Here is a 21,594-nt window from a genome sequence, read left to right on the forward strand (position 1 = left end):
ATTTTTGCTTATTTGTTTTGCTTTTTCTTTGTGTCCTAGTAGGGCTTGCTGGTGGCCTACCTCGCAGGAACTTGTGCTTCTAACCCAAAGGCTCTATGTATCTGGCTGTTCGAACACACCACTTGCTTGGTCCACCTGTTGTGATTTAGAGTCAAGGAAACCTGACAGAAGGCTACTTACTATGAGTTTCAACCATCTGGATGATAACGTGTTCTAACCTACTGTTCTTCTTGTTGTTATGTGGTTTCTAATTGGAACTGACTCAGTTGACTCTCCTAAGGGTTTTCTGAGGTTGTAGATTTCACAGGAATTGCCTCTCTTCAGAGAAGCAGCACGTGATACAAACTGCTTGCTTTTAGGTTGGCAGCAAAACTACATACCTCTAAGCCACCCAAGCTCCCTACTGGCACACTTACAATCACGTAGATTTTTCCCCCCCCTTTTAATTCAGTAGGGAGCTCTGGTGGCAAGAAGCTGCGCTGCGAGGAGGATGGGCAGTCTCCTCCCTCTGAAAACTGGTCTGAGGGTCAGCTATGGGTTGGTACCGATTCGATGGCACACAACAACATGAAAAAAAGTTTTAAAGAGTTTGCTGTTTAAACAAATGAAAAATAATAACTAAATGACGTCAAGACCGGTTTTTAAAAACGCACTTGAGTGTGTTTGTTAGGTCAGGCTCTGGGAAGCCAACGAATAGAAATTCTTTCAATCATTGCAAATGAGACTTGTAGCTGATCCTCCCTCGGGTTTTCTAAGGCTGTAAACCGCACTGAAGGAAATTGCCCATCTTTGACCTGTGCCGAGTTGCCTGTGGATTTAAACCGCTGATAGGAGCCAGTATTGTGTTATGGTCTCTATGGATCTATCCAAGTCCCCTACAGATTAAGCCACCAGAGCGCCCTCAAAATGCAATAACAAGATAAATCCATTCTGTAGTAATGCTGTTATTCTCCCTAGACCCTCCAAGTTCCTCATCCATACGCTCCTTTCTCAGCAATGCACTACCTCGCTCAGTTACACCAACGCCCCCAGGCCACCGGGAAAACCTGGAGCACCGGATTTTAGGAGTAGCTAGGGTCCCCCACGAGAGTCAGTAGAATCTATGGAGCATGCGTAAAGGAAGAGGCCGGCACATGCGCAGTGGCAGACGGAGCGCAGCAGGCCGGGCTTTCCTGGCCCGTAGGCGGCTGCGCGCGGCTGACGTGTTCGGGGACTGAGGAGGTGGAGGGCCGCGGGGAGGGGAAGGAGCGAAAGGGAGGGGTGAGGTGGGGGGCTGAACCCGGAAGTGGGTAGGCGCTGGAGGGAGCGCGCCCAGAGTGGAGCTCAGCGGCTGGGAGCCAGCGGGGGAGCCCTGGGTTCCCGGTAATAGATCTGTGGGGTGTGTGTCCAGGGGAATCGGGGCGGGAAGGGTAGGGAGCTGGTCCTTGGCAAGTGACTTCTCCGCCTTAGCAGGGCCTAGTGAGGCTCTTCTGCTAGCTTTAGTCATCCCTCAGTTTGACCCCACTCCTGCTCCGAGCCCCTTTCTGGGCGATCTCCTGCCGGGTAGTTTTAGCCCCGGGACGCTCTCTGTCCCTCCGGAGCTGCGTCTTGCACGCCCTGGGAAAGAATGATAGTGGAGCTATTCGGATTTCGCGGCCACGACGGCCTTATTGTCACCATCCTACTGCCCCCAAACCACGACTGCAGCCCCCCTCAAACAGCTCCGCCAACGATTTCGGAGGGCTCCCTCCCTATTGCCCTATTCTTTCTGCCCTGTCCCTATATCAGGCCTGAAAGGTGTGCCCTGGTTTCCTTAAAAAAAATATTCTTTTGTTGGCTGTCTTTCCTAACCCGGCCCTCCTTGTTGTCCGCTCTGAGATTTTAGGCACGCATGTGAGTGTGGTGAACTGCGACTTTTACCATCATTTAGTTCTGATTTAGAAAGGATGCATTGTGGAATACGATCGAATGATACAGGATTACTTTGCCATGGAGTTATTTTATGTGGCTCTTGCTGTTTTGCAGACCATGAAACCCTCGGGCACGCCCCTCCAGAAGCTGTTACCCAAGACAATCTAGTTTTCCTTTATGAATCACTTAAGACACTTAGGAAGTTTCTTGTTCTGAAATTGCAGTACTGCAATGAAGAAAAGGAGAAAGGTTACTTCAAGTCTTGACGAGAAGATCCATCTAGGCTATCCTAAGAATTCTTCAGGAGGAAATGGTGCAGTGGAGTGTGATGATCAAGTAGCCTATACTCCACCTACAAGAAGACCAACTCCTGAAGCTCTTCCCTGCTACCAGGACCTCCCCCCTTCTCCAGATCAGAGAAAGCTTCTGAGTTCTTTGCAGTACAATAAGAATTTACTGAAGTATCTAAATGATGACCGGCAGAAGCAACCGTCTTTCTGTGATTTACTTATCATAGTCGAAGGAAAAGAATTTAACGCGCACAAAGTAGTCGTTGCTGTGGGCAGTAGCTATTTTCACGCATGTTTGAGCAAAAACCCAAGCACTGATGTTGTCACTCTGGATCATGTAACACATTCAGTTTTTCAGCATTTGCTCGAGTTTCTGTACACATCCGAATTTTTTGTGTACAAATATGAAATTCCTCTTGTACTAGAGGCTGCGAAGTTTCTGGACATAATTGATGCCGTTAAACTACTCAATAACGAAAATGTTGCCAGTTTCCAATCGGAATTAACTGAAAAGTCATCACCAGAAGATACCCTAAGTGAATTAACTGGAAGATTATCTAATCATCAGTGCAAATTCTGTAATAGCCATTTTTGTTATAAAAAGTCCTTAGAGAACCATTTGGCAAAGACTCATAGATCCCTATTATTGGGGAAAAAACATGGGTTAAAAATGCTGGAGAGAAGTTTTTCCGCAAGAAGATCAAAAAGGAATCGGAAGTGCCCAGTGAAGTTTGATGTTACTAGTGATGATGAACCAGAAAGTGGTGATGGGTTAGACAATTTGAACCAGGAGAACTTTGATAAAGAAAAGTCTGACAGGAATGATTCAGAGGATCTTGGAAGTGAATATAATGCTGAGGAAGATGGGCTAGATGAGGAGATGTCAGATGAATATACTGACACTGAAGAACAAAGTGAAAAGGATCAGAATGATGCAGAAGAGGAGCCTGGGGCTGGTGATTCTGTTCAAAATATTCGTGAGGGGTTAACCCCAGTAATCATTCAAAACAATAACAAAAAAATATTGCAGTGTCCTAAGTGTGATAAAACATTTGACCGAATAGGTAAGGAAAGAAAACTTCTTTTCTGTTTGAACGACTCGGTTTTCAGTGAATTTTGAAGTTAAAATAATTAAAAGATTAAACTTTGAAAGCAACTTTTTAAAAGAATGTTAAATGGAGGATGTTTTGGTTTTCAATACGAAGTTTATGCTGTTATTTTAAATTTACTATGATTTAGGAATTAATTGAAATATAGCCTAAAGTCAGATTTCATTTCCCCTTTCCCCGTTAACAACAGCAGGATATCTGATTGGTAGGTGACAGATTATGTACTTGATATGAAAGGTGCCAGAATGTCAATAGATATGTGTGGAGTCATTGTAGAAAATAGAGTTAGATTATATTTGACTGTAATCTTATGCTATTTCTTTCCCCTTGATGAATTTGGTAGTTGGTGAGTTATAGTTACTTTCCTAGTATCTTGCGCTGTTTAGAAAAGGTCTAAAATACGGGTCGTTAGAACATTTCTAAAATATTTTTAACAACTTTATATCCTAATGTGAGTTTTTTACTTGAAATAGTTAAACTATTTCAATGTAAATTTAAATTGTAAGATATGCTACCACATACATTGATCAGAGGTCGCTAATTAATTACAGTTTGACCTTGTAAAAGTACTTAATTTAGTTTAATACACTCTCAACTCTCTTGCAGTGGTATACTGGCTTGTCAAACTGTACAGTGTCATGTGTCATGGCATAATAGAGGATAACTTCTTTTGACATTTTTGTTATACCTTTTCTTTAATACTATTTTTTGAATGCATTTTATTAGGTAATTATTACTGTGAGGGTCTTTTTTTCTTTTTACTGTGTTTGGTGCTCTGTACAAACAAATAAAATACCTCTTCTGGAATAACGTAATCAATTGAAAGGACATGCATGTACAAATAATATACTGAAAAGTCAAACTTGGCTAAGGGCAGCTCTAGCACTATACACAAGTTCTGTAAGGCGTGTGGAGTAACTTTTTGGATAGAGGTCCAAGAGAACATTCCATCTTTCCTATATATTCTACTTCTTAAATTCTTTATTTTGAGACATGCTTCCTAAATTCTGTTTTAATTGGACCTCATTTGTCGTGGAGATGAATAAGCCAGAGTTAGTTCTAAAGTATCCTTGTAGACCCAACAGAGATCTCAAACTGTCCTATTGAGCCTATAAGATGTTTTTTGACAGAAGAGTTCTAGGTTCAAGTAGAATTGGGGAAATTACATATTAAGACTCACAACTTTTCAAGTTCTTAGTAAAGAAACCTGCTTCTTTTTTTTTAATCTAGCAGTTCCTCAAGTCATTTTACCACAAGAATATCTTTTGAGATGTTTCCTTTAATGATCCAGGAAACTAGAGTTATATGCATACAATTTGGGATAAGCTACCTAGGATTAGAGAATTTACATAAAGTTTTGACTTTTTAAACTAAGAGAAGTTTTGACTTTTTAAATTAACACCAGTCTACATATTAATTGCAGTCTGTAAACCACAAAGTAGGCTTTTTCTAGCCTATATTTCTCAGTGTGACAGTCTGATGATATGGTCTACAGTGTGTGTGGTGCTAACCAAAAGCCATGTGTCTCTTGCAGTTTGAAGCCTCCACTGGAAAAAGATGGGCTCATTCGTCCCATTGAATTCACAGTCTTGGAAACTAAATAGAAGGTCACTATGAGTCAAAATCGACTCTGTTAGTGAGATTGATTTTTGGGGTTTAGTGTCTCAGTGTATTTTATATTATACTTTCTCCATTTTATCTTTTTTCATAGCCCATTGGGGTGACTACTTTTTTCCCAGTAATTAATCCATCTCCATTATGTGTGCTTGTATGTTTCTTTATCATACTTAAACTAGTTAAACAACATGAGCTGTAGTAGTAGACTACCTAGAGTTTGAAAATTCTCATCTTGGGTGAATTGCTTAACTTACTTGCTCTTTTATTTCCTTGTCAGTGAAATAAGAATGCTAGTAGTACTTTATCATAATTATGATGAGAAAGAAATGGGGTAGCCCTTCCAAGTTACTTAAAATTTTTTATGAAGTTTGAGTGTTTGGATATGTAGTTATGCTGCCAACCCCAAGGAAAGTTATTTGAATGAATTCACATAGGGCTTCTGGGGAGAAAGATGGGCAGTTCTCCTCAGGAGATGGACAGCCTCTGAAAATTTACTGGAGGGTTGGCTATGAGTTGGTTCCAACTCCATAACAATCAGCTAGATAGCTCTTAAGGAGTTCTGGTAGTGTGGTGGGTTAAGTGTCAGACTTTTAAATTAAGGTTAGGAATTGGAACACAAATAAATACGTGGTAGAAAGATGTGGAAATCTGCCCCTGCCTTGGAAACAGTTTGGGACAGTCTGCTCATTCCTATAAGGTTACCGTTAATCGGAAGCCCCTCTTGGTAGTGGTAAGCTGTTCTTACTCATTAGCTTATTTCTTGTATGTCTCTAATCTGCTAAATATTGCTAAACAAATATGACATTTTCTCCATCCTCAAGCATCTTAGAAAAACACAATCATGTTTCAGCAAAGACAGCCTTAGCAGAGTAAATAAAGATAACTGAAGAAATCAAGAAAAGTTTCACAGGGCAAGTATGATTTGTGGGGAGATTCAAAGTAACAGGAAGACATTAATTTACAAGGCTGAAAGAAAGCATTTTGTGGCACATTATGTTCTGGAAATTGCTGAGAAGTGTGTACTTTCAAGGGGGGGGGAAGAGGCATAATAAAAATAATAGAAAATGAGAATTGATAAATAAGCAGATATTGAAATTTGAATGAACTTTAATTTTTTAATTTTTTTTTTAACTTTAAATTTTATCCAATCAATGATAGGAATGGTTGAGAAAATTTAACAATGGAAATAACAGCTAGTGTGAATTTTAAAAGTGGGAGCTCTGATGGAGTCTGTAGCCCTCCCCCCACCCCCTTTTCTTTAGAGAAAGAAGCTGGTGTAATTGCACTGTTAATCCAAAGACCTCCTATCTCCAATATGAATCCACCGGTGGCTTCTGAGAAAGACAGATGAGCAATCTCCTTCTGTTATGATTTGCAATCTCAGAAACCTGCTGGAAAGTCAGAATCAACTCCTTGACAGTTTTAGAGAGATTGTGCTAGCTTTAGGAAGAAGATAAGAGAGTCGGCTTCCTTATAGAATTCTGCCTTAGAAACTTAGAAACAGAACAGGCAGTTCTGGTCAGTTCTGTATGGTCACTGTGAGTTAGAGTTAGGCTGGACACCGTTGGGTTTCATTTTGGGTTTATCTGGCTCAGAAATCCTGTTTCTCTTAAAAGCCAAAACACAAAGGGCAAGCTCACATTCCAGTCATTTTTCTCAAATTACTCACATTCTTTTAATAGGATTTAAAAATATAAAATGTCCACCTCAGATTTATCCATCTCATTAGATTTTTAGGCAAAAGGGTATGTGTTTTGAGTTGCATTCTTTGTAATACTTTAGGTTATTTCACATAATAAGTGTGCAAGAAGTCCTTTCATTAAACTTAAGTTAAAATGTTTGGTGTCTAGTTTTACTTTCTTTCCTAGAAGTGACCAGTTAGGCTTCTGTCTAATCTTCTAACTGGGCTGTCTCATTTGTTGTTAATTTTTTTTTTCTTTTCTGTCTCATACTGGGCTCATAAGAGATAATGAGTAAGTGTGAGCCCTTCTGCTGACACCATTAGTTCCACAATATGTACGCTACTAATTTGATTCCATTGCTGTAGGTCTTTTATCTTTTCTGATGTATTTAATAGTTAGAGTGAGATTCTTGATCCAGTTATATTTTTCCCTAGGCTACCAGCTGTCCTCTTCCCAGCTTATTTTCATGCAAATAAGAGTCCTGTGACCTTTCCCCTCATACCAAAAACCTAGTAGATAAAAAGGCAAAAATAGGGAGAAGATGGCAGATGGGATAGGAAAAAATTTAGATAAAAAATTTTCACTGAATTTATCTTCTTTATTTTTCCTGTGTTAGATACCAAGGAGCCAAGTTTAACTCTTAAAGACCCTGTAAACAACACATCTGAACTCTGTCCTATCCTGTGTCATCATCTCCACACATTTGAGCCCATTGCCTCCTACATTATCAATCCATCTCGTTCAGAATTTCTTCTGGAAGTAGAAAATGTTTTCTACTTTTGTTTAAAATGTGGCTTACTGTTAATAAACATTAAAAGAAGTACATCCTGTTAGAGATTCCATTTGGTTGTTAATGGAGAAGTGTTGTATCAGTGGTAAAACTCCATATGTTAAGGCTGAATATTTATAAGTCATTGTAGAGGGAACCCTTCCAGACATGCATACTTATGTTGGCTTCTAATTATGAAGTCAGTGGTTCAAACCATCAGTCACTCGTCTGGAGAAAGTTGTAGCAGCTTTACTCTGTCCTACAGGATTACTGGGAGTTGAAATCTACTTGATGGCAATAGGTTTGGGTTTTTGGGGTTTTGTTTTTTTTTGTCCTATATAAATAAATTCAAAGTATAATTTTAAGATATAATAACATCACATACCATAATCTAATTTAGGGATGATTCTCTTTTCAATTACTTTAAAAATATCTGACAATGTTAATGTTTATGTTCCATAAGGGGAAATAAGTTCAGAAACTCAACATCAAGTTGTTTCATGTGAAAATACCTTTAGTTTTTGGCTCTTGATTTAGAACATAATTCATTTGGAATTGAGTTCAGAAAATTATTGTTAATGAAATTTCTTACTCTTAAGTTTGCTGTTGATGATCAAGAATGGATAGGTACCGTTCTGTGTTCCCTGTAGTGTTCTGTGAAGGAATATTTTTTTTTTTGGTTAACAAATGATCCTTTATTGAAATATTTTCATCTGAGTTTGTTAGCTAGCTGGGCTTTCCACAGCATCACTGTTGATGTCTTCTATGATGTCATGAGGGTGACGGCCATCAACACTGCTGCCCATAGATTGGGCTGTTCCCAGGATCTCTTTAATAGTTCCCGAGAGTTCTCTGGCTAAAGACCGATGCTTTGATAGCTGAAGTGAAAATTTTTACTTCTATACTATTATTTAATTTCTTTCACCTTCCTCTTAATGTAGATATTGAATATGTTTATCTAGAGGATTTCCTTCACCCCTCAGCTACACTCCTCTTATTGAATTAATAACCTGAGATTTTGGGGGGGGTGTTTTAATTTTTTTTTAGCCTTCTGTCTCCTTGAGATACTCAGTCATTCCAGGCCCAGGGTTCCCACATAAGTTGTCTCTTCTGTTCTTGGTCAGAAATTCTCCGAGGCCCTTCAGAGTCTTATGTGCATAAAATTTCAGTTTCCATCTTAAAAAAGAAAACTTCCTTTTGATATACTTAATGTTATTATAGTGATAGATTTCTCCATTTTCATTGGCCTTATTTGACTTTAAGGAGCCCCGGAGGGACAATGTTGAACTGCTAACCAGTAGGTGAGTGGTTCTAGTCCATTAGCGGGTCTGTAGGAAAAGAATGGGAAACCTCCTCTCCAGATGGAAGGTAGCCATGAATTGGAAATTGACTTGATGGCAGTGGGTTTAGTGGGTTTTCTGTTTTTACTTTGCTGAATTTGTTTTAAATAAAAGTTCTGTTTAGTAGAACTGCCCCATATGGTTTCCAAGCCAACAGTCCTTATGGAAGCTGACTGACACTTTTCCCCCCAGGGAGCAGTCAGTGGGTGTGAACTACCAACCTTTTGTTAGTAGCTGAGAGCTTTGACCACTGTAACACCAGACCACCTTTCAAAAGTATAGAGGTTTCTCTGATTGTGGCTATTCCAGACTTTGTTTCCATTTTCTCCATTAAATATTTTTATTGAACATTGAATATTTTTAAAGTCCATTAGCCTGTAGGAAAATAGAGGTTTTAATAGGCAAAATTGTTTTAATTTTTAGCTACATTTCAGTGGTTTTAATATTCATCTACATATAAACATGGAAGAAATGAATACTTTAAATAAAGAAAAAACACAAATTGTTCACTTCTTCCTAGCAAAGATAGTATTATAAAATAAAAAATTGAGTGGAAAAACTTTTAAGATTTTTTTTTTAAGTTACTGTTCTAGTTCATTAGGAATAAAAGTGAGCTGTACACATTAGAAAGTTGTTAAATTGCACTTTAATCATGAGACCCTTTACTATCATGAAGAGCCAGTTGCCAGTTGAGAATGAACCTTTTCTAAAAATACTAGTTTTTATTTCAGACCAAGGTATGTACTTTTCTGATTTGTGTAAATATTTTACATCAGTAATACATGGGTAGGTGTTACTTACACAATTTAGAAAAGCATGTTTTAAAAAAAATAAAATATGAAAGCTTTCCAAGTCCAAATTGTTGGATTTTTGTTGTGGTTTATGTTTGGGGGGGGTTTTAAGGTCCATACAAACAAGTTCATACCTCTATCTTCTCTATATGTAGTTCCTGGAACAGTAATTGTGATTTCATAGATAGGTGCCATCACATCGACTAAAACTCAAAGTAACCCTTAGCTCAAACCACCTTGTTGTAAATGTAATGTAGAGTTGGAACCAACCCATCGCTGACCCTCCAGTAGGTTTTCAGAGGCAGTTAATAGCACAAGAGGAGATTACCCATCCTTCTCTTGTGGCAGCTGGTGGCCTTGACCCGTGTGCCTTCAGGATTGCAGCACAGCTTCTTGACACTAGGCCACCAGAGCTGCCTGGACCTCCTTACCATATTGATAATGTTTGTGTTCTAACCTCAACTCATAGCTAATTTCAGCGAAACAAATGTTAAGCAATTCAAGCTAAAGCATAGCAGGTTGCCGTAATAGAAAAGAAAATAAAATTTAGCTCAGTAAACAGTTTCCTTGGGAAATGATGGTGTAGTAATTGTTAGATGACCAATTGTACCTCATAGCAACTTCCTCTGACAGTAGCACTGCCCTTCAGTACTGTGATCTTTCTATGCTTCTGTGTTACAATCTTTATGCTCTGTATATAACTTACCAATTATAATCTAAAGTAGCATTTTCAGACTTATTTCAAGGAAGAAATACGTTATCAGTTACACAAGATAAATACATATTTACACTTATGTGTACATAAGTACACGTTGTACACATGAAGTAAAATTTTATGACATTTATGTAAATTCATTCTGATATTTACTACTACTCTTCCCTCTCTCTCTGCCCAACTCTGGTTACAACCCAAGGAACACTCTTGAACACTAATAACCATTGTAGTTCCACTTTTTCGCTTTTTACAGAACCTAGCCTAATGATTATTTGTGATGTCTGTGACAACTTATTCTAGATATCATCTTTAGACACAAAAGGACACTTTACCCCTTGAACATAGGCAAAATATTGATGGTAGAATATATATTGCCTTTGTAAGTGGAAGTTCTGCTGCCCCAAAAGTGACAGAGAGGAAACGGAGATGTTAGGCTCTTTTGACATTCCTGAGGGAGAAAAGCAAGGGCCTGCTAATGTTCTCATAGAGCTGAAACCCCAGCTTTGTATATTCTCATAGAAACCAGTAAGTCAGATATTGTTACGTACAGTAGAGTCAGTACTAACCGACCGTCTGGCCGGTTTTTAGAGGGAGTTTAATTGCATGGGAGATTGCCCATCTATCTCCTGCAGAGCAGCTGGTGGATTTGAACCTAGTGCCTTCAAGATTGCAGTGCAACTTCTTAACCACTATGCTACCAGAGCTCCCAGGTATAGCTATAGTTTTATTTGAAGGACACATGTATTTCCATACAGTGATTAGTAATATTTATACCAATGTAGTGGTGTTTAGCTGCCTTCAGGTCAGTTCCCAATTCCTGGTGACTTTATGTATCCAAAGTACAAACCATGACTAATTGAGTGCCCTATTTAAGGACTCAATAATTATGACTAGTACTTACTAAGGGGTGGATATTGTAAGTGTGTGTATAAATTTATTCTCACAAAACATGATTGTTACTAAATGACAGTAGAGCTAGATTAAGTCGTTAGTTTAACTAAGGTCACATAGATGATTTAGCAGGTGCCCAAACTCTTTAAGTTTTTGGGTTTATACATATGAAAAATTTAAATGCCATTATCTATTTGAAGAATGACAGATAAATCATAGACTGCCAGTTCAACAGACAATTTAGAAGTGCAGCCAGAGTGCTCCTTAGAAGTATAGTTGTGAGATTTCTCACATCTTTATGGCATGTTTTAAGGAAGGGCCAATCCTTGAGAAGAGCATCATACTCTGAAAAGTAAAGGGTCAATGAAGGAGAAGAAGACCATCAAAGAGAGAAATTGCCACAGTGGCTGCAACAGTGAGCTTAGGTTATGAGATGAGAGTGGCTCCGGGTCAGGCAGTCTTTCATTATACTATACACAGGGATCCCTACGTGTGAGAACCAAATCCATGGAACCCAGCAACTGCAACCATTATTTTTGTGGTCTATACCAAAATCCTTGATGAATTTTTATCATAAACTTATTTTTATTACCCATCTGTGATTCATGCTGTTATCCTGACCTTTAGGAAAAATAGTATTTTCTTCAGTTTTATGTAATTAAGTACAATGTAATTTTAAGGATTTTTTCTATAATGTATCTATTGTTTATTAAATTCAAGCATATATAATTATGTTGAATATGTAAAGTGTCCTGATAGAGAAATGGTTAAGTACCCAGCTGCTAACTGAAAAGAGTCAAGCAGAGGTATCTCCACAGATCATAGCTTTGACCTGTGGTCTGCTGAAAGGTAACAGCTATGAAAACCCTATGGGGGCTATTCTACCCTGTCATGTGACCACTGAGGCAACACCCAATAACAAATCCAGTGGTAGATTTATAAAGAATAAGAATGATATTTTTATCACCTTAGTGCCCTTGGGCAGGCTATATTGGGTTCTTCCTAATGGCCGTTATAAATTTATAATTTTTTAAAAAGTTATGCCTGGCATTCTGTTGTTTCACAATAGTTTTTGTCTCAGAATAATTAATTTTTATATTTATATTGCAAAACGGGGAAAACACTCTATCCCTTTAAATTGGAAATTGCTCTTCATACTGATGATGCTTTAAATTGTGAAATTGGATTTTACTTGAAAGTATCTTTTACTGAAGTCTCTACTGTAAGCTACTAGTCCACATTCACAGCTTAGATTAAGGAAACAAGCAAACAAACAAACAAACAAAAAATCTTAACCTACTGAGTCAGTCCTACTTTTATTGATTTGCCACAGGTTTCTGAGATTATAAATCTTTATGAGAGGAGACTGCTTGTCTTTTTTCCACAAGGGCAGCTTATGGATTCAAACCACTGAATACAATTTAGATTACATTGGGAATTATAAAACCCTCTGTCATTGAGCATCCTTATAGGGACCTTATAGGACAGAATAGAATTGCATTTTGGGTTCCCAAAGCTGTAAATCTTTTTTAAGAAGTCCACTGCCTCATCTTTCTCCCATGGAGTGACTAGTGCACTGTAACTGTTTCCTTTTTGATTAGCCACAGTGCAGTCAGAGCTCCTGTAATAAAAATAAATGCTATTTCTGCATGTTTTGATCACTTCAAATATGCCAGGTCAGTGTGACAAGTGTTTTGTGGATTCACTAATTCATAGAGCAATCATATATTTGTGTGTGTGTCTGTGTACTATTATTATCCTAATTTTTCAGAAGAGGAAGATTTGAAACATAGAGTGGTTATTACGTAAAGGGAGGTGGCCTGCTGTGTAAAGACCCAGGAATCATATCCTCAGTATGAAAGACCCTAACCCTAACCCTAACCCTTCTCTTGAATTTGTTCTGTCTCTAGAATGTAAAGATTCATGTTCTAAATAAGAATGTTAGAGTTTCTTTTTTATTTTAAATTTGTTGTTATGTATCTTTGAGTTGGAACCGACTCATAGTTGATCCTCCAGAGTTTTCAGAGGCTGTAAATCACTCAGGAGGAGATTGCCCATCTTTGTTCTGTAGAGCAGCCAGTGGATTCAAACTGTGCCTTCATAGCAGTACAGCTTCTTATGACTACGCCACCAGAAGAAATGTAAATAAAAATTGTTGTTGTTAAATGCCGTCAAGTCATAGGCGACTCATAGCAACCTTATGAACAAAAGATCTGAACACTTGTATAACTTTTATCCTTTCTCCAGGTTCATAGGGTTTGCAGAAGCAAGCTAGTTCAGAAGTGGATGCCACTTCTGTTTCCAGATTTGTTTTAACTGAGGAGCTCCACCAAACATTGTCCACTCTGGGTAACCATTATCACATTTGACACATCAGTGTCACAGTGTTCAGCATCACAGCAACCACGAGTTACGTCTGTACAACAAGTGGACATACCAGGGCTATACGGCCTAGAAGAATGTTTGACCCAGTACAATTAAAAACAGGCCTGAGGGCTGTAGATTAAAGTCACCTACTTTAGGCTTTGGAGCATCACTTTCTGTCCACTAGACCAACTGATGATCTCTTTCTATGCTGTTGTTGATTCATAACACACTAGTCCTCAGCCTTCAGCCTACAGATTTCAGTATTTTACAATTCTGGCACAGCCAAATGCTGGCGGACTCTGGGCCAGAGACCCTCAATTTTCCCCCCAAGTCCCCTCTGCTGACACCCTCATGGGCTAAAAAGAAAGCCGTAAGAGTCCCGAGCATTTCATACGTGTCCCCCCTCAAGACACCAGAGGCCATCCTAAGGTCCAGCTGGAACCAAGAGTTACAACACACTGATATCATTACTGAATGATATTGTCAGGTTTTCACTTGTAACTTTTCTTTTTGAAATATATGTTAAAACTACTCAATTCATTCTACTGAAAATACCTATAATGTCTATACAGAACTCAGATGTGGACTCAAATTATGATGCAAATTCTTGACAGCTTTTTCTGTCTATGCATCATTCCTGTTCATCTCCCAACCCCTTACTTTTCTGTGCTTTAACTAAAAATTAAAGTCATCACTGACTTGATTCTGACCTTCCATTGGAACTCCAAGGCTGTAAATGGGAGGAGAGTGCTTCATCTTTCTCCCCTGGAGTAGCAGGTGAATTCAAGCCACTTTTCAGTTAGTAGTCCACCAGGTTACAAACTGCCTGAGCGCTCCTTTCTTAGGCATTAGCAGTTTTGAATTACACATGTGGTTGAATAGATGTCATTTACTTATTATGTCTTAAAATGGAAAAATTTCGTGCAGATGAGTTTGTTTTATAACAGGGTTTGGTTTTTTTTCCTGTATTCTGTATTTTTGGTATCTTTTCCAGATTGATTTATACAGGAAGTAAGATGAAAATATCATATAAAACGTAATTATTGTGTCTTTGGTAATGTTTTTTTTAATTGGGCTGTCAAATCTCAATTTTTTTAAAAAATATGCTTATATACAGTGTGAGTAAAATCTGAAAAGTAATATCTTAAATGTTATGTAGAACTTTTGCTAAAGGTTCATTTTCAATTAAAAATGCATTTTAAAGTCCTATTTAAGTTCAAAGGGAGCTCTGATGGCCTACTGGCCAGAAGCTGTGCTGTAATTCTTAAGGCACATGGTTCAAATCTATCAGATGGAGAAGGATGAACAGTCTCCTCCCATGAAATTAACTGCCTCTGAAAACCTACTAGATGGTCAGCTATGACTTGATTCTGAATCGACAGTACACCACAACAACAGCATTTAAGTTCAAAGACTTTGCTGACAAATTTTCAATTTCCCCAAATGCATACTTTTTAAAATGTGTAAATATGACTGATATTCTTTTTTAATTACCCAAGTATTTGAGGAAAAAGATTTATGTACTTTGAATGGTAAACACAACCCAATAAGTTTCTGAAGTTTATAAAGCAGAAATTTAGGTTCACTTCCCCCCCCTTGCTTTTAAATGTATATTAAGTATGTTCCTAATCACAATTTTGTCTAATTGCCAAATTTCAATCATTTTATAGCAAACATACGGAATTTAATGATAGTATCTTTCCTTTACAGGGAAATATGAAAGCCACACCCGTGTTCACACAGGTGAGAAGCCCTTTGAGTGTGATATTTGTCACCAGCGCTATTCAACAAAATCTAACCTAACTGTTCACAGAAAGAAGCACAATAATGAAACAGAATTTCATAAGAAGGAGCACAAGTGCCCTTACTGTAATAAACTTCACGCAAGCAAGAAGACTTTAGCCAAGCATGTTAAGAGGCAAGTATTAGCTTGCTTCCGTAGTCTACTTTATTGTGCCTTCTAATTTAAATATCTGGTAAACTGGAAACAGACTCTGTCTCTAAGTGGTTTTCATTTCCTTTTGTTTTTTTATTGCTTAACATTTTGCAGCAGAGACTACAAATTAAGAAAAGAACAGTAAAAGCCTTTGAGTTCATATTTTTTCATTCATGCCCTTGTTAAGGTTTTTGATGTGAAAACAACCATAATCCATAATATAAGTCATTTTCATTAGTCTGTCTTTTCTGCCTTAGTGTCTTAGTTGTCTACTTCTACTGTAATAGAAACACTACAAGTAGGTGACTTTAACAAATTTATTTTCGTATAGTTTAGGAGACTAAATTTAGGTTCCTAGTTTTAGGGAGAAAGCTTTCCACTCTGGAGGAGTGTCATATCTTTTGAGCCTTCTAACCTTGGCATTTTGTGTGATTTGGCATCATTCTTCCCTTGTCTCTTTGTCTATCTCTTTTATAGTCCAAAGAAATTTGCTTAAAACACACCCTAAATTAGTCCTTATCCATTAATATAACAAATACAACCCATCTAATGTGATAATAATGCAAGATTAGAATTTGTAACATTTTGTGGGGACATAAATCAGTAACATCTATGTTTTGGTAAATATGCTTTCAAAATATGTGATCTTAAAGCTCTAGGACTTTTTTTTTACACTTAACTTTGTCTATAATGTATAGCAGATAATCTGTAAAGAGCTTGATGTCTAAATTAATTTAAAATATCATTAGGTTTCCCTAGGACTATTTCTGCATAAATTTAGTTATATATACTATTTTAAATGGTAGAAATGCTTAGATTTTTAAGTAAAACTCACATGTACCTGATTGTATTATTTAGAGGTTCTTATAATTATCAACAGATTTATATGGAATATTGACTTAACTAGTGTAATCTCTTCATAATGATCTTTTTCTTTTTCTCTGATAGATTTCATCTTGAAAATGCGCAAGAATTTATTTCCATTAAGAAGACTAAGAGTGAAAGTTGGAAATGTGATGTAAGAGCTTTAAATTTTTCTTTGTATTTAAAACCAAAATAAATGTAATGCTGCCTTTTGGGAAAGTAAGATATTTAGGTTTTAAAAGAATAAAACCTAACTTCCAAATTTCTTTACTTTTATAAATTAAGCCATGTATATGTATATATTGGTTTTTAGATGATGAACCTGAGGAAAAAAAATCTTTTCTTTTGGAATTGCCAAACCATGTATTAGCTCTGGTGTTGAAGTAGTAAGGAGTTATACTGCTAACCTAAAGGCATGTGTTTGAATCTACTAGCTACTCCATGAGAGAAAAATAGACAGTCCTCTTCAGTCTAGATAAGAGCAGATGAGACATTTAAGCACAGGACCATGAATGTCTCTCTTAAGAGGACCAGACAGAGTAAAGTAGCACAACCCCTCACTACCCCAGAGCAGAAAGTAGAGAAAGAGCCCATAGCCCAGTCCCATGGTACCTCTAGAGCCACACCAACAAACAGCAAGAAGTTTGTTTATTTGTTTTTGACTCTCAGACTCACAGTTGTGGTACTGAGAATAGAGTTTAAGAGAATTAAGTTAGAGAGTGGAGGAGACAAAGAATATTACCCAAACAAGTCTAGATTTTAGCCAGAAGTTCTAAGACACAATTCCTCAATTATTCCAGACTCTGGTTTCAGTTTAGCAGTCAAATCCAAATCATCCAACAGGGTTTGTCTCAGAGCATTTATAAGTCAGCTTCTCCTTAAAGCGTCTGGCAAAAACCTATCTGTGGCCACCACAAATGCAAGAAGCCTCAGGTCACACCTTGCCACAGTTTCTCCACAACAATGCCACAGTCTCTTCACCACTATCACCAGGGTCTCGCTCCAGTATCCCTCAAGTCTTGTGTCACAAGTCTAGCTCACTTCAAATCTTGCTGCCCAGTATGGGAAGCACTTTTTCCTCTTACCCTAGTTTCATAGCTGTTGATGTTGATGATATGCAAGACCATGTGTCTGCAGTTAAGGTAGCTGGAGACCAGAGGGGGCTAACTGTAATGACTAAAAAAAAGCCACCTTTTAGACTAACACCACACTTTCCATGCCATTTAATGCTTCTAAAAACCTACTAGAGGGTTAGACGGGTCGGTGCTGATGGCACATAACAACAACATATAAAGGGTTGAGTTCTTTTGATGTAGTCCACAGGGAGTTAGGTTGTTAATCCAAAATTGGCACCCCTTTGACAGTTTGAATACACGAGCAGCTCTGAGAGAACAAAATGGGACAGTCTCCTCTGCTGTGATTCACAGCCTGAAAACCCACTGAAGAGTCAGTTACGACTCAATTCCTACTTTATGGCAGTGAATTGGGATTTTGAGTATGTAAGCTATCGCAGTAGTGTTCTGTTGTTATGTGCCGTTGAGTTGCTTGCTATTCATAGCGACCCTATATATAATAGCTCTGAACCCTGCTCTATCCTGAGCCAACCTTGTTGTCTCTGACACACCTACTCCGATTACCCCAGTCACTGAGTCAATCCATCTCATCAATAATCTTCCTCTCTTGCATTGTCCACCAACCTCCCAAGCTTGATGTCCCTCTCCAAGGACTGGTCTCTCCTTGCAACATGCCCAAAGTATGTCAGACGAAGCTTCAGAATCCTTGCCTCCAAGGAGCAGCCTGGCTTCACCCCATCTAGGACGAACCTTTTTGTTCTCCATAGTATATTCCATTCTCTAGCACCACAGCTCAAAAGTGTCAATTCTCATTCTGTTATCCCTAGTCATTGTCCAGCTTTCTGATACATAGGAAGTAATTATGTACCCATGGCCTGGATCAGGCACACTTTAGTCTCTAGATTGACATTGTTTTTCTTCAGTACTCTGGAGAAGTTCCTAACAGCAAACTTTCCCAATGCAATTCGTCTTTTGATTTCTGGGCTGCTGGTACCAACACTCTAGATTGTGGAGCCCCAAGCAAATTGAAGCCGTTAATAACCTCAATCTCTTCTCCATCTCTTATGATACTGCCAATTGGCCCAGTGATGAGAATCTTTGTTTTCTTGATGTTGAGCTTCAATACATATTGAAAGGTGCAGTCCTCGACCTTCTGCATCAAGCACTTCAGGTCCTCCTCTGTTTCAGTAAGCAAGTTTTTGTCATCTGCATAACTCAGGTTGTTGATGAGGCTTCCTCCAATCCTAGTGCCACATTCTTCCTCATAGAATCCAGCCTCCCAGATGATCTGTTCTGCATATGGATTAAAAGGTATGGAGATAGGATACATCCCTGGTGTACATCCTTCCTAATGTTGCACCATGCAGTGTTTCCTTGCTCTGTTTTGAAGACAGCTTCCTGGTCCAAGTATAAGCACAATCAAGTATTCTGGGATTCCCATTTTTCTCAGAGTTAGCCAGAGTTTATTGTGATCCACACAGTCCAATGCCTTTGCGTAGTCCATGAAACATGTATAGGCATGCCTCTAGTACTCTCTTCTTCTTTATCACTTTCTTTGTATCTTGCCAGCTAGATTCAAAGAATGATTATATATTAGATTCAAAGAATGATTATATATTTCTAGAAGTATACCATGCAGTGCCAGAAGTCTCGACTTCTACCACATTGTGTTAGTCAAACACGTAACTATAGCCAATTCAGATTTAAGGAGGGGGATTAGACTTTACTTTTAAATGGGAAGAAAACTGATGGTATAGTCCTTGGGGAGTTATACTGCTAACCCAAAGGCTTTGCCTATCTGACAGGTCAAGTCTACCAGCTACTGTATAGAAGAAAGATGAGCAGTCTCCTTCCATGAGATTTCAGCCTTAGAAACTTGATAGAGGGTCAGCTATGAGTTGGTTCTAACTTGAAACAATGAGGGTTTGTTTTTTTTTTTAGTTTTTCAGTAGAAGGTGGCAAAAAATTTATGCACATCTTAATTCTATCATAGCCATAAATCCTCCCTTTCAGTATTTAGCTAATTAATGGTTGGTGGAGTCAGCAGCAATAGTTGTGTCTTCTTTTGTCCCAGGCTATAATTTTTGTGTTGTTGTGCTTTCGAGTCAGAACTGACTCATGGCCAACCCTCCAGTGAGTTTTCAGGGACAGTTAATTATACAGAAGGAGATTGTTCATCCTTCTCCCATAATAATTTTTGTAGCTATTAGTACTGTTAATAGGGAACTTTGATGGTAAAGTATATATGAAATTACACAGCTAAATCAAAGGTAGTGCTTCATTGATAGTTTGAATCCACAGTAGCTTCATGGAAGAAATAGGGGCAGTCCTCTCCCAAGTGATTTACAGCCTCTTGAAAACTTGCTGGAGGGTCAACTATGAGTCTGTTCCCACTTGACAAAAATGAGTTAATTATATCAGGATCATAGGATAGCTTCTTCTTCTAGGATTATTTAACCTTCTTTATTATCCTTAATTGTAAAATGCTGATAATAATGATAGCTACCTCATAAGATTGCTAGCTAGCTTTGGTGGCCTAGTGGCTAAGGAGTTGTGCTGCCAACCCAAGGAAGACAGTTTGAATCCACCAGCTGTTCTGGGGGAGAAAGGTGAGCAGTTTCCTCCTTTCTGATTTATACCATCTGAAAACCTGCTGGAGTATTGACTATGAGGGAGTTCTAACTTCACAGCAGTGAGTTTGCGAGATTTTTTGGCATAGGATTGTTAATGCTAATTTAACTAAAGAATTAAGTAAAATATTTTATGAATTCCTTAGCATTGTGCCTGGTGTATAGTGCATTTTTTTATTATCTGCCTAATTTCTTTAAAAAGTATGTGTCTTCCTCTTGATTGCTTTAAGAGACAACTTGCTCATAAGGTTTTTATTTATGGTACCAAAGTGATTTAAATATATATTTCATGGATATAAGAATCCTAATACTTCATGGATTTAGGAATTCTAACTAGCATTAAGTAGTATAATTAACCCATAGCTCTATTAGTGACTTAAAGACTGGAAATTCATTTACTTGGATATTAATTTAAAATAATTGCTAAATATATTTCCTCCTGGGCATTTTCTACACAATTATCAAATAATACTCATCATTGTTAATAATTTGCTATTTTTTAATAAGTACAATCTTAATTTTGTTGGATTTTCTTTACTAAATTTATATGCGTTTTTTTTCTCTGTCATAAACTTTGAATTTAAACTTTCAGTGTGGTTCTCTTAAATCATATGTGCATTTTTATTTAGATTTGCAAGAAATCTTTTACTCGAAGACCACATTTAGAAGAGCATATGATTCTACATTCTCAAGATAAACCTTTTAAGTGCACCTATTGTGAAGAGCACTTCAAATCACGATTTGCACGGTTAAAGCATCAAGAGAAGTTCCATCTGGGTAAGCAAGTTACTTTTTCTAAAAATGTCTCAGCACTTGTTAAGTATCTTATCGTGTGGGAGGAACCCACTACCATGGAACCATTTGGGGGGGAAGTCATGTCAATTTGTTGTTCCTCCAGGTGAGTAAATATGTTTATTCTTAGTAAATTGGTGGGTATATGTTTGTGAATGTGTGAGATGCGAGGCAATTTTGTTTCAGAGAAAAATAATTTCCTTTTTCAGCAAGTACTATACAGACTTTGTCTGTTTGGATTTAATATGGGAATTGATGATTTTTCTTCCTAATCTTTCAGTTCAAGTGGAGACTCACAGGCTGGTTGGTAGTTAACTCATTAACATAAGTCAGTTCCAGTTTGTGGTGACTCTATTTGTCCCAGTAGAAAGAGCATCCACAGGATTTTCAGTGATACACATAGGATGACCAAGAATTTGTGGAATTCTTTTATAAAGTTAAACATGAGTGTACTTCTTGGGCTGCCTTAATAATACCAGAGCTAAATAGAATGACTTTTTGTTGTTATTAACTTTCTTGCTTCTTCCTGTCGTGTCTGCTTAATTGAATTTTAGACGGCTCTGGCCTCTTGGTCAGTGTTGAGAGTGGGCTGGGAACTTCTCGTTGGAGTCAATGAGAGACTGGGACAGAAGCTGAGGCTTTTTTTTTTTTAAAATCAAGTCATTTGACTTATGGAAGGGCCAGTTCTTTTGTGCCATGGATGGCTCTGGCCTCTTGGTCAGTGGTGAGAGTGGGCTGGGAACCTCTCGTGGGAGCCAATGAGAAACTGGGGTAGAAGCTGAGGGTTTTTTTTTAAAAAAAGCACAAGTCATTTGAGCCCTTGGACTCATGGCCCTCG

The 21,594-nt window shown here is 37.9% G+C and overlaps 1 protein-coding gene across 1 annotated transcript in view; it reads left to right on the forward strand.

Moving 5' to 3' along the window:
• The first annotated feature begins 2,052 nt into the window (after positions 1–2,052).
• The window catches only part of ZBTB41 (zinc finger and BTB domain containing 41), a 62,264-nt gene continuing 42,722 nt past the window's right edge, over positions 2,053–21,594 (forward strand). The window contains exons 1-4 of the mRNA XM_006892103.1: positions 2,053–3,244; positions 15,172–15,379; positions 16,346–16,415; positions 20,594–20,741. Of these exons, the coding sequence (XP_006892165.1) occupies positions 2,122–3,244; positions 15,172–15,379; positions 16,346–16,415; positions 20,594–20,741 (1,549 nt within the window). The 5' untranslated portion in view covers positions 2,053–2,121. The remainder of the gene's footprint in view (positions 3,245–15,171; positions 15,380–16,345; positions 16,416–20,593; positions 20,742–21,594) is intronic.

Source organism: Elephantulus edwardii, unplaced genomic scaffold (assembly GCF_000299155.1).
Source record: "Elephantulus edwardii isolate Elephantulus edwardi_28Jun2011 unplaced genomic scaffold, EleEdw1.0 scaffold00110, whole genome shotgun sequence".
NCBI lineage: Eukaryota > Metazoa > Chordata > Mammalia > Macroscelidea > Macroscelididae > Elephantulus > Elephantulus edwardii.